The 13,412-nt window shown below is 40.5% G+C and overlaps 1 protein-coding gene across 1 annotated transcript in view; it reads left to right on the top strand.

The window, feature by feature from the left end:
* The window catches only part of srcap (Snf2-related CREBBP activator protein), a 77,267-nt gene that overhangs the window by 52,218 nt on the left and 11,637 nt on the right, over window positions 1-13,412 (top strand). Inside the window, 4 exon segments of the mRNA XM_061927493.1 lie at window positions 1-110; window positions 5,803-5,972; window positions 9,928-10,124; window positions 13,002-13,116. The exon segment at window positions 1-110 is cut by the window's left edge and continues 93 nt beyond it. Coding sequence (XP_061783477.1) covers window positions 1-110; window positions 5,803-5,972; window positions 9,928-10,124; window positions 13,002-13,116 — 592 coding nt within the window.

Consider the following 13,412-nt stretch of genomic DNA (forward strand, 5'->3'; position numbering starts at 1 on the left):
CTCCTCAGCGCTCTCGGAACACGTCACTCCGCTGACTCGCAGCCTGCATCGCGTCCAGTGCTACATGCGCACCCAGTTCCCCGACCTACGCCTCATCCAGTATGATTGTGGTAAGGACACGGCTTTGTTGTGATGAACTTTGGAATGTTGACATTGCAGTACCATTTGGTTGTGTCGATGAAGGCATAACACTGGAGATGTGACGTTCGCGACTGAGTCGAGTCTTTTGAACAGCTCTTTCAAGTCAACGATGATAACCGATGCGCAAATGTAATGCGTTGGTTTGAGAGTTGTTTATGCAAATTGCCCGCGCCGCCCTCTCAGAATCAACCTAATTTATTGAAGGAGGAATGACATCACCGAGTTAGTTGTCACAGAAGGCTCTAGCCATGTGAAAACTATCATGTGCACGCTGGAAGGTAATTTAGGGGAGGAGTTTAATAAGCACCTGAACCACCTGGAGCCTCTTAGGCGCTGTATTTGGAATTAGAGAGAGAATTTAGCAACTGGGGAAAAAACAAAACGAACAACAGTCATTTGGATGCACTTCCGCGCAATCCGCAAGGGTGACGACATGCACGGTACAGAGGTGGGTAGAGTAGCCAGAAATTGTACTCAAGTAAGAGTACTGTTACTTTAGAGATTTACTACTCAAGTAAAAGTAAGGAGTAGTCACCCAAATATTTACTTGAGTAAAAGTAAAAAGTATGTTGTGAAAAAAATACTCAAGTACTGAGTAACTGATGAGTAACATACACACTCATATCATATATATATTAAGGCTGCAGCTAACGATTATTTTTCTATCGATTAATCTATAGATTATTTTTTTCGATTAATCGGTTAATCTATAGATTATTTTTTCGATTAATCTATAGATTCTTTTTCCTTTTACCGATTATTTTTTTTATTTAAAATGAAGATGAAAAAAATAAATGTAGGCCAGTTTTTTCAAAAGGCATGGCTTTTATTTACAAAAAAAAAAGTATGGCCACTCAGTCAACATTGACAACAACATGACAAAATATTCTGTAACAATGTAAACATTTAACAAAATTAAAAGTAGCTTATTTGCTTTTAATGTGCAAATATAAAAGTAAACATCCAGTGCAAATCTTAATAGTCTGCAATAGTATAAGCATTTCAAAAGTAAAAGTATTGCTTATTTTGCTTTAAAATGTGCAAAAATAAAGATAAACATCCAATTCAAAAAAGTGCAAAACGGAAATATTCTGTAACAACAGTGTAAACATTTCAACAAAAGTAAAAGTATTGCTTATTTGCTAAAATGTGCAAAAATAAAGATAAACATCCAATACAAAAAAGTGCAAAACGAAATATTCTGTAACAACAGTGTAAACATTTCAACAAAAGTAAAACTTTTGCTTATTTTGCTTAATAACACAACAATGATAGTATGATTAAAGTGAAAGTTAATTGTTCGTTTGTACATAGTATACGTAATTGTTAATGTTGTAAAAGGTATTTGCACAACTAATTAACGTTAGCGTTAAAGAGGAGCGCGTCTTTGTAAACACTGAACAGGCACGCCAAACGCTCCTCTCAGAGCGAAACGGTGCTTTAGTTTATGAATTTACAACGCAGATACAAATGACACATTCATGTTTTTGTGTAATGATGACAACGTACACTCACGCGGACGATTGACTAGTTGATGGTGATGGCAAGAACACTGCCGTTGTGCTGCTATGATAGGCCATTTCCGCTCGACACAGTGTGCATACAACAACATTATTAGCAGAGGTGGGTAGAGTAGCCAGAAATTGTACTCAAGTAAGAGTACTGTTACTTTAGAGATTTATTACTCAAGTAAAAGTAAGGAGTAGTCACCCAAATATTTACTTGAGTAAAAGTAAAAAGTATGTTGTGAAAAAACTACTCAAGTACTGAGTAACATACACACACATATCATATATATATGTGTGTGTGTGTGTGTGTGTGTGTGTGTGTGTGTGTGTGTGTGTGTGTGTGTGTGTGTGTGTGTGTGTGTATATATATACACACACACACACACACACACACACACACACATATATATATATATATATATATATATATATATATATATATATATATACATACATTGATATATACAGTATATAATTTATATTTATTTATTTTGCCGTTTTTGTTTACATGTTAAAGGTGTTTTAATGAATATACATGCATGTTTAACACATATAGATTCCTTTCTTTCGTGAAGACAAGAATATAAGTTGGTGTATTACCTGATTCTGATGACTTGCATTGACTGTAATCAGACAGTAGTGATGATAACGTCCACGTTTTCAAATGGAGGAGAAGAAAAGTTCCTCCTTTCTGTCTAATACCACATGAAAGTGGTTGGTTTTTGGCATCTTATATGTCCAGCTTCCATATTCGTTTTTATACACTTTACAAGAAATATATTGGTGTCAAACTCCGTAGCTTGCTAGCTGGTTTGCGCTGGCTTTCGGAGACTCTTGTTTTGAAAGCGCAGGTGCGATGGAGCGGCACTTTTATTGTGAAGACAGGAACGTCCTCATGTGCGGTCAGTCTTTAGGCTTTTGACGGGATGTACGGTTGAAATAAAAAAGTATCTTTTTTCCTTCACACTTTTGATTGATTGATTGGAACTTTTATTATTAGATTACACAGTACAGTACACATTCTGTACAATTGACCACTAAATGGTAACACCCCAATAAGTTTTTCAACTTGTTTAAGTCAGATCATGTGACCACCTGGCTCTGTTTGATTGGTCCAGCGTCACCAGTGACTGCATCTGATTGGTGGAACGAAGTGAAACGTCACCAGTAAGGCAGGCACTTTGAAGGTCTGTCTGACAGACCAAAACAAACAAAGCGTGCATTAACAGATCGATAAAAATTAGTAGCGAGTAGCGAGCTGAATGTAGATAAAAGTAGCGGAGTAAAAGTAGCGTTCCTTCTCTATAAATTTACTTAAGTAAAAGTAAAAGTATGTTGCATTAAAACTACTCTTAGAAGTACAATTTATCCCAAAAGTTACTCAAATAGATGTAACGGAGTAAATGTAGCGCGTTGCTACCCACCTCTGGCAAGGTATAGCTTACATCAACCTATTCAACTGCCGGCCCACCAAACTACACCCAAATAGTCTTGATGAAACCATTCAAAACAGGGTTGCTCGTGTATGCAGTGCTCCCGCCACCACGCAGGGGGCAACAGCGAAACGTGTGTCACAATGAAGCAGCAGTCTGTGAGTAGAAGAAGATGGTAACAGCGATCCTGAAAAAAATCTAAGTAAATCCTTAAAATCTGACTTTTAATTGCGACTGGACAACAAAGTATGAACGTATTGAGATTGTTGACTTTGTGATGTCTTTTGTATCCGTGGTCGTGTTGTTTTTGTCTAACTGGCAGTTAAAACTGCAGAGGGCGGTAAAGCTACACCGTGGTTTTAATTGTTAAACCTTGCGTGCAATGTTTGCTGTGTGTATTAAGACTAATCCTATTTTATTTATGTAACATACACAACGGACATCATATTTTTGTAATGTTTATATTTTCAGTCTTACAAACCTCAATAAAGGAAGATGTACAAAGAAATAAATAAAATAATTCAAAAGAAGGAACATCAGTCATAAACAAAACTTAGCTTCTGTTTCTCCATGCTGTTAACTATCTGTCTAGCTGCACATGCTGCAAACGGGTAGCGAGGGCAGAAAAATGAATGTATTGACAATGCAGTGTGAAAGCTGATGTGTTTACTAAGTAAACAGTCTCAAAGGGATATAACCTGCTGAAGCACTTTCTAAATTTTGATGTGTGAGCCCTGGGCCCTCTCCATAATGTAGTTGAATAGCCTTGACGTACATTGTGACGTCGCTGTCAAAGAATGTTCACAATAGAAACAAAAGCCAAATTAGATGCTCAATATTTCAAAATGACCACCAATAGTGTTTACATTGGTGTAATGTATACTTTTTGATTTACTGACCAAACTTTTATCACTGCCAAGAGTGACTGTTTCATTGATGAAAACTAACTGCTTAAAAATTGAATATAGTAACAAGCCAGTCTTTTGAACGGCTCCTCAAGATTCGGCTCCCTTCAAAGAGCCAAAAAACCCATCCCATCACCATTCCAATGTGGACACCCACATACAGGTAAAAGCCAGTAAATTAGAATATTTTGAAAAACTTGATTTATTTCAGTAATTGCATTCAAAAGGTGTAACTTGTACATTATATTTATTCATTGCACACAGACTGATGCATTCAAATGTTTATTTCATTTAATTTTGATGATTTGAAGTGGCAACAAATGAAAACCCAAAATTCCGTGTGTCACAAAATTAGAATATTGTGTAAGGCTAATACAAAAAAGGGATTTTTAGAAATGTTGGCCAACTGAAAAGTATGAAAATGAAAAATATGAGCATGTACAATACTCAATACTTGGTTGGAGCTCCTTTTGCCTCAATTACTGCATTAATGCGGCGTGGCATGGAGTCGATGAGTTTCTGGCACTGCTCAGGTGTTATGAGAGCCCAGGTTGCTCTGATAGTGGCCTTCAACTCTTCTGCGTTTTTGGGTCTGGCATTCTGCATCTTCCTTTTCACAATACCCCACAGATTTTCTATGGGGCTAAGGTCAGGGGAGTTGGCGGGCCAATTTAGAACAGAAATACCATGGTCCGTAAACCAGGCACGGGTAGATTTTGCGCTGTGTGCAGGCGCCAAGTCCTGTTGGAACTTGAAATCTCCATCTCCATAGAGCAGGTCAGCAGCAGGAAGCATGAAGTGCTCTAAAACTTGCTGGTAGATGGCTGCGTTGACCCTGGATCTCAGGAAACAGAGTGGACCGACACCAGCAGATGACATGGCACCCCAAACCATCACTGATGGTGGAAACTTTACACTAGACTTCAGGCAACGTGGATCCTGTGCCTCTCCTGTCTTCCTCCAGACTCTGGGACCTCGATTTCCAAAGGAAATGCAAAATTTGCATGGTTGGGTGATGGTTTGGGGTGCCATGTTATCTGCTGGTGTCGGTCCACTCTGTTTCCTGAGATCCAGGGTCAACGCAGCCGTCTACCAGCAAGTTTTAGAGCACTTCATGCTTCCTGCTGCTGACCTGCTCTATGGAGATGGAGATTTCAAGTTCCAACAGGACTTGGCGCCTGCACACAGCGCAAAATCTACCCGTGCCTGGTTTACGGACCATGGTATTTCTGTTCTAAATTGGCCCGCCAACTCCCCTGACCTTAGCCCCATAGAAAATCTGTGGGGTATTGTGAAAAGGAAGATGCAGAATGCCAGACCCAAAAACGCAGAAGAGTTGAAGGCCACTATCAGAGCAACCTGGGCTCTCATAACACCTGAGCAGTGCCAGAAACTCATCGACTCCATGCCACGCCGCATTAACGCAGTAATTGAGGCAAAAGGAGCTCCAACCAAGTATTGAGTATTGTACATGCTCATATTTTTCATTTTCATACTTTTCAGTTGGCCAACATTTCTAAAAATCCCTTTTTTGTATTAGCCTTAAGTAATATTCTAATTTTGTGACACACGGAATTTTGGATTTTCATTTGTTGCCACTTCAAATCATCAAAATTAAATGAAATAAACATTTGAATGCATCAGTCTGTGTGCAATGAATAAATATAATGTACAAGTTACACCTTTTGAATGCAATTACTGAAATAAATCAAGTTTTTCAAAATATTCTAATTTACTGGCTTTTACCTGTATGTACAGTTGACCTGACTTTGTCATTGTTTCCTGACTTTGTACGTTGGCGTTCTCTCCCGACAGGGAAGTTGCAGACGCTCCACTTGTTGTTGCGCAATCTGAAGACGGGCGGCCACAGAGTGCTGATCTTCACCCAGATGACTCGCATGCTGGACATCTTGGAGCAGTTCCTCAACTACCACGGACACATCTACCTGCGGCTCGACGGCAGCACCCGAGTGGAGCAAAGACAGGTTGGTACTGGCCAATCAGAGTGCAGTAGAACCGCGTGCGTGCGTGCGTGCCAAAAACTCAACAGACCAGCGTGGAAAGAAGGAGGAGTTAAAAATAGAGTATTTGCGAGGAGTACATTAATGGCGATCACAAGTATGAAAGAATTGGCGAAGCAGGCTTCGCACTACAGTAAGTTTTTAATTGTAGCGAGACGAGACTTTTCTGGAAAAATATGCGAGAGCAGTCTTATTTCACAGCAAAGGAAAAGCCACCACCTCTCGTTCAGCTGCACTTTTTTTGTCTCTTCAGCTCCTTGCCCTTGTTTAAGGGGAACTGCCTTTTTTTTTTTTAGAATTTTGCCTATCGTTCACAAAATTATTATGAAAAACATGACAACGGATGTATTTTTTTCTTTAATGCATTCTAAATAATTGCATTCCGGCAGTAAGTCGGACACGTTTCCAGTGAGGGTTGGACTCCGCCAAGGCTGCCCTTTGTCACCCATTCTGTTCATAACCTTTATGGACAGAATTTCTAGGCGCAGTCAGGGCGTTGAGGGTATCTGGTTTGGTGGCTGCAGGATTAGGTCTCTGCTATTTTCAGATGATGTGGTCCTGATGACTTCCTCCGGCCAAGATCTTCAGCTCTCACTGGATCGGTTCGCAGCCGAGTGTGAAGCGACTGGGATGGGAATCAGCACCTCCAAGTCCGAGTCCATGGTTCTCGCCCGGAAAAGGGTGGAGTGCCATCTCCGGGTTGGGGAGGAGATCTTGCCCCAAGTGGAGGAGTTCAAGTACCTCGGAGTCTTGTTCACGAGTGAGGGAAGAGTGGATCGTGAAATCGACAGGCGGATCGGTGCGGCGTCTTCAGTAATGCGGACACTGTATCGATCCGTTGTAGTGAAGAAGGAGCTGAGCCGGAAGGCAAAGCTCTCGATTTACCGGTCGATCTACGTTCCCATCCTCACCTATGGTCATGAGTTTTGGGTCATGACCGAAAGGACAAGATCACGGGTACAAGCGGCCGAAATGAGTTTCCTCCGCCGAGTGGCGGGGCTCTCCCTTAGAGATAGGGTGAGAAGCTCTGTCATTCGGGGGGAGCTCAAAGTAAAGCCGCTGCTCCTCCACATGGAGAGGAGCCAGATGAGGTGGTTCGGGCATCTGGTCAGGATGCCACCCGAACGCCTCCCTAGGAAGGTGTTTCGGGCACGTCCGACCGGTAGGAGGCCACGGGGAAGACCCAGGACACGCTGGGAAGACTATCTCTCCCGGCTGGCCTGGGAACGCCTCGGGATCCCCCGGGAGGAGCTGGACGAAGTGGCTGGGGAGAGGGAAGTCTGGGCTTCCCTGCTTAAGCTGCTGCCCCCGCGACCCGACCTCGGATAAGCGGAAGAAGATGGATGGATGGCATTCTAAATATTAAATACATGCGATCATAAGTCTGCTTACAATGGAACCGCTCTATCCTGCCTATAAAGCCCTTAAAAAACATCCAAATACCTCCATGATGGTTTTATATACTTATTGTAAGTATATATGTAATATAGTATATAATACAGTAATATCTAATATTGCCTATTGGTATCTCTTCTTATGCATGTTTATGTAATTTAGTATATAATAAAGTAACATTTAATATTTACATATTTTGATCATTTTAAGCATACCACTATAATTTCTGAAACGATGTTCGCTTTTTTCCAACATCACTGGTGCTACTCACTGCGGACTTCATGAGAGCCAACAACCAAAATAAAATATCACTTGCTACGCAATGTTTGCTGTCATTAGGATGCCGACTGATAGAATCTTGTTATATTCCATTTAGATGAAGAATGACTCATAATCCTCACAAAGAAAAGGGGGGTGGAACCAAGCGACTTTTTGTGTTGTTCATGCCATTTCCGGGTCTAAATTGGCTGTCAAAAGTCTACCAACTTGTCAGAATACGTCTTTGTCCTTCCACTATCATGGTGAGAGGTATAACTGTATTAATGGGTCAAACTTGTATAGCGCTTTTCTACCTTCAAGGTACTGAAAGCGCTTTGACACTATTTCCACATTCACACACACACTGATGGCGGAAGCTGGGGATCAAACCAGGAACCCTCAGGTTGCTGGCACGGCCGCTCTGCCAATGACCGTTGTGATTTATGATGTAGGATAAACTTCCACGAAGCAAGGAAGCAGCTGACCACTCGATGATGTAAACATTGGCACAAAAAGCCAGTGATCACACCTGCGGTATAAATAGTTTGTTAGCGCTAGCGCCTATGATAACAATATCACTAATACTTGGTTCATGTTCAAGGCACTAAAATGGAGTATTGTTGGCGCTTTTTGGAGGGTTTTATAAGCGGAATAGAGGACCTCCCATAAAATCCATTTATTTACGAGTTTGAATGCATTAAATTAATACATCGGTCATCTTGTCTTTGGTAATGATTGTGAACGATAGGCAAAATTCCAAAAAAAAAGGGCAGTTCCCCTTTAATGTGAGTGTATTTTACTTCTGTTTGTTATGCTTGTGTATATACAAGTGGTTATTAAAGTTAAGGATTTTTGTGATTTCTGATCATTTGTGAGGGCACAAGAGGGACTTCTGTGTGTCTCTTCGTGTTGGCAGAGCAGCCATACAGAACAGTTCAGCTTGATAATAAATATAAAGTTGATCCTTATTCTGTTAGTTTGATATACAGTACTGTATAGCATTTCATATTGTGTACAAACCTAAAATACTGACTTTTGTGGAGGCTGGAACCCATTAATCATATTTACATTGTTTCTAATGGAGACATTCGCTTCACTATACAAACTTTTCAATTTACGAAGACTGTTCAAGAACCAATTGATAGGGGTGTAACGGTACGTGTATTTGTATTGAACCGTTTCAGTACGGGTGGTTCGGTTCGGCGGTGTACCGAACGAGTTTCCACACGGACATATTAAGTAGCGTAACGCACATTGTGTAAACAATGCACACCGAGGCATAACACACGGCATGCTAGCAGCTAACGGGCTACGATAGACTGACCATACGTCCTCTTTTCCCCGGACATGTCCTCTTTTGCGGAGCTGTCAGGGCAGAGTTTCTTAAATGCCTCAAATGTCCGGCATTTTGAGTCAGGGTTGCGTGTATTTTCAATGTACGTTCAGGGTTAAGAAGGGGTTAAAAACAAAACAAATTGTGCGTGCAGCAGCATTGGTGAGGGAGGGGCAGAGACCGAGAGAGAGAGAGAGTTATGATAAACGCGCATGCGTCGCTAGGCTCTGCTTTTTATCCATAGATTTATCACATTTAATTTTTTATTATCTATAGCAGGGGTGTCAAAAGTGTGCCCCGGAGGCCATTTGCGGCCCACAGCTAATGTTTTAAAGGCCCACGCCACATTCTAAAAATACTATTAAAATAAACAAAAACATAACAAAAGTGAAATAAAAAAGCTTAAAGGTAAAATGTAATTTAGAAAAAGTTGCAGTGTTGACTAATAAAACAAAGCTGTTTTTTTTTCTTTTAAACTTTCATTGCTCAAAAGATAATATTGAATCAAAATCAATGTAATTATGAATTATTGACCTATCCAAGGTTCCTATTACTTCACATCAAATATTCCACTAAGAAAAATATTTTTGGTGGAAGATTTTGCAAATTTGGTAAATAAATAACCCCAAAATTGTTATTTTGTTGTTTTCTTACTGTACCGAAAATGAACCGTCACCTATAAACCGAGGTACGTACCGAACCGAAATTTTTGTGTACCGTTACACCCCTACCAATTACATTTGTAAACATGAAATTCCACTGTACGTGCTTTAACAGCAACAAAGCACTTTCTGTGTTTGGAGTGTTACCATGTTGAACTCTTGCTGAACACTTCAAATAAGAACAAAGAACAATTAAGTTTGTAAATGGAGGTTCCACTGTAGTGCTTTCCTCTTTTTGGACGTGACTTGCAATGTTGTCATTCTCCTCCAGGCCCTCATGGAGCGCTTCAACGCCGACCGACGGATCTTTTGCTTCATTCTGTCCACTCGCAGCGGAGGTGTGGGCGTCAACCTGACGGGTGCGGACACGGTCGTGTTCTATGACAGTGACTGGAACCCGACCATGGACGCTCAGGCCCAGGACCGGTGCCACCGCATCGGCCAGACTCGAGACGTGCACATCTACAGGTACATGTTGGCATGTAGCATCACAGGGCTGGGCACTAAATTCATGTAATTCATTCATGGTTTTAGTTGTCAATTTAGAGAGGTCGTATTTGTTTCTACATGTGAACACTTCCTTGTGGTCTACATAATGTCATGCTGGTTCTTTGCTCAAAGTCATACCGAGTCATACCAAAGACTATAAAAATGGGAGACATTACCTCCCTGCTTGGCACTCAGCATCAAGGGTTGGAATTGGGGGTTAAATCACCAAAAATGATTCCCGGGCGCGGCCACCGCTGCTGCTCACTGCTCCCCTCCCCTCCCAGGGGGTGTTCAAGGGCATACTTGCCAACCTTGAGACCTCCGATTTCGGGAGGAGGGGGGTGGGGGTGGTTAAGAGGGGAGGAGTATATTGACAGCTAGAATTCACCAAGTCAAGTATTTCATACATATACAGTGTATATATATATATATATATATATATATATATATATATATATATATATCTACATCCTGAAAATATGCAAACAAAACTGTGTTTAGATAATTGATACTTCAAAGTTGCATAGATAAATCTTAAGGAATATAACATAATTTGGCTTCTGAGAGTTTCAAAATGTAATGAATAAAATGCTAAAGTTGTTGATAAACAAGCAATTATTTTAATAATTAAATATGGTCATTTTAAATGAATTATTATGATAATTTAAAATATGTTTATTTTAATGTAACACATGGCTGGATGTAATAAGGAGTCAGGAAAAAATACAAATAAAAATACAATTAATTTTGATGTTTTTAGCAAAATATAGTAAACATGTATTTAGTTGTTTTTTTTTGTAAATTAATAAATATATTTATTTTTAGGTAAGATAAACATAATACCGTATTTTCCGCACCATAAGGCGCCCTGGGTTATAAGCCGCGCCTTCAATGAACGGCATATTTCAAAACTTTGTCCACCTATAAGACGCCCCGTGTTGTAAGCCGCATCTAACTGCGCTAAAGGAATGTCAAAAAAACAGTCAGATAGGTCAGTCAAACTTTAATAATATATTAAAAACCAGCGTGATGTGGGCGCGCATGGAGTCGTATATCAACATGGACGGAGCTGCGTGAAAAAAGCCACCCGGCCTCTTCGCGTAAACTTAAACTTACCTTAACCACTCGCTCATCTTTTCTTCATCCATCCCTTCGAGTTAGCTTTTATGATGACGCCGGCTGGAAAGGTCTCTTTTGGCAAGGTCTTCCTTTTGAATATCACCATGGGTGGAAGTTTCTGGCCATTAGCATGGCAAGCTAGAACCACAGTGAAGGATGACTTCTCATTCCCTGTGGTGCGAATATTCACCGTACGTGCTCCCGTTGTATCCACAGTGCGGTTCACAGGAATATCAAAAGTCAGTGGAACCTCGTCCATGTTGATAATGTTCTCTGGCCGGATCTTTTTTTCAGCTATCTTGTTTTTACAATATGCACGGAAAGTAGCCAGCTTTTCTTGAAAGTCTTTAGGCAGTTGCTGTGAAATAGTAATCCGTGTGTGGATGGAGAGATTGCGTCTTTTCATGAACCGGATCCCTGTCGCTTAGTAGGAGCCATTTTGTGGTCTTTACAGATGTAAACACACAAAGGAAATGAAACGTACGGTAATATCCGCGCGCTTTTTCTTCTTCTACGCGGGCGGGTGGTTGCTTACAGTAGAAGAAGAAGCGCTTCCTGTTCTATGGGGGCGGGTGCTTACCTTGGCGGTTGCTTGCGTAGAAGAAGAAGCACTTCCTCTTCTACGGGGAAAAAAGATGGCGGCTGTTTACCGTAGTTGCGAGACCGAAACTTTATGAAAATGAATCTTAATATTTATTCATATATAAAGCGCACCGGGTTATAAGGCGCACTGTCAGCTTTTGAGAAAATTTGTGGTTTTTAGGTGCGCCTTATAGTGCGGAAAATACTGAAATGAATTATTATGATAATTTAAAATCAATAATTTCAAATATGTTTATTTTAATGTAACACATGGCTGGATGTAATAAGGAATCAGGAAAAAATACAAATAAAAATACAATTAATTTTGATGTTTTTAGCAAAATGTAGTAAACATGTATTTAGTTTTTTTTTTTTTTGTAAATTAATAAATATATTTATTTTTAGGTAAGATAAACATAATAATACAATTTATCTCGAGTCTGGATGATTTAGTTCTTGTCACCCTGTTGTCCTCCCGTCATGAAAAAAGGCTGTCCTCACTCAGGGCCGCATGGAGCTGGAGGGGGCGTGGCTTCCAGCTCCGGCTGAAAATCGGGAGATTTTCGGGACAATATTTGTCCCGGGAGGTTTTCGGGAGACACACTGAATTTCGGGAGTCTCCCGGAAAATTCGGGAGGGTTGGCAAGTATGTTCAAGGGTGATAATTTCGCCACACCTAGTGTGTGTGTGACAATCATGGGGACTTTAACTTGAACTTTAATGATGTTCATGCCGCTTACTGACCCTTTTTTGTGGGCGCTCTTATTTACACGCTACATTTTTGTACGTTTTTTGACAGTTACTCCTCAAAAAGTGCTATTTATTAATAAAACAGCTTTATAAAATGTTGCCAAGCGTAAGAGGAAGTATATGTTCATGCCATGTATCCCTGTAAATTGTAGCATTGTTTATTTCCTTTCAAACTACTAATTTTTCATCAAATGAAAGCAAAACATGCTTTGAACTATCACTGTCATTTGTATCAATTAGTTTATTTTAAAAAGTAGGAAAAAAATCCATAAAACACATTTTTTTCGTGAAAAAAATCTGCGATTTTATTTTCAGGCCAGGTCTGTCACCTCCTGTAAACTCATATACCGGTACTACCGGTAATAATGTTGATGATGATTATGATGTTTGTGTGCTCGTCTCCAGGCTCATCAGTGAGCGCACCGTGGAGGAGAACATCCTGAAGAAAGCCAACCAGAAGAGGATGCTGGGAGATATGGCCATTGAGGGAGGGAACTTTACCACTGCCTTCTTCAAACAGGTGGGAGTTAGGCAGTAATGTCCATGTTGGAAAGGAATGTGTCCATAAGACACTAATGTCAGGTATTGTTGCGATAACACATCGGATTATACCGGCTTGCATGTCAAATGTGTGATATCATGTGCGGTACAAGCAGTCCTGCAGAGTGTTTACTTGTGTGTGATATCATGTGCGGTACAAGCAGTCCTGCAGCGTGATTACTTGTGTGCGATACAAGCAGTCCTCCAGCGTGATTACTTGTGTGTGATATCATGTGCGGTACAAGCAGTCCTGCAGAGTGTTTACTTGTGTGTGAT

This window comes from Nerophis lumbriciformis, linkage group LG32, assembly GCF_033978685.3.
Source record: "Nerophis lumbriciformis linkage group LG32, RoL_Nlum_v2.1, whole genome shotgun sequence".
NCBI lineage: Eukaryota > Metazoa > Chordata > Actinopteri > Syngnathiformes > Syngnathidae > Nerophis > Nerophis lumbriciformis.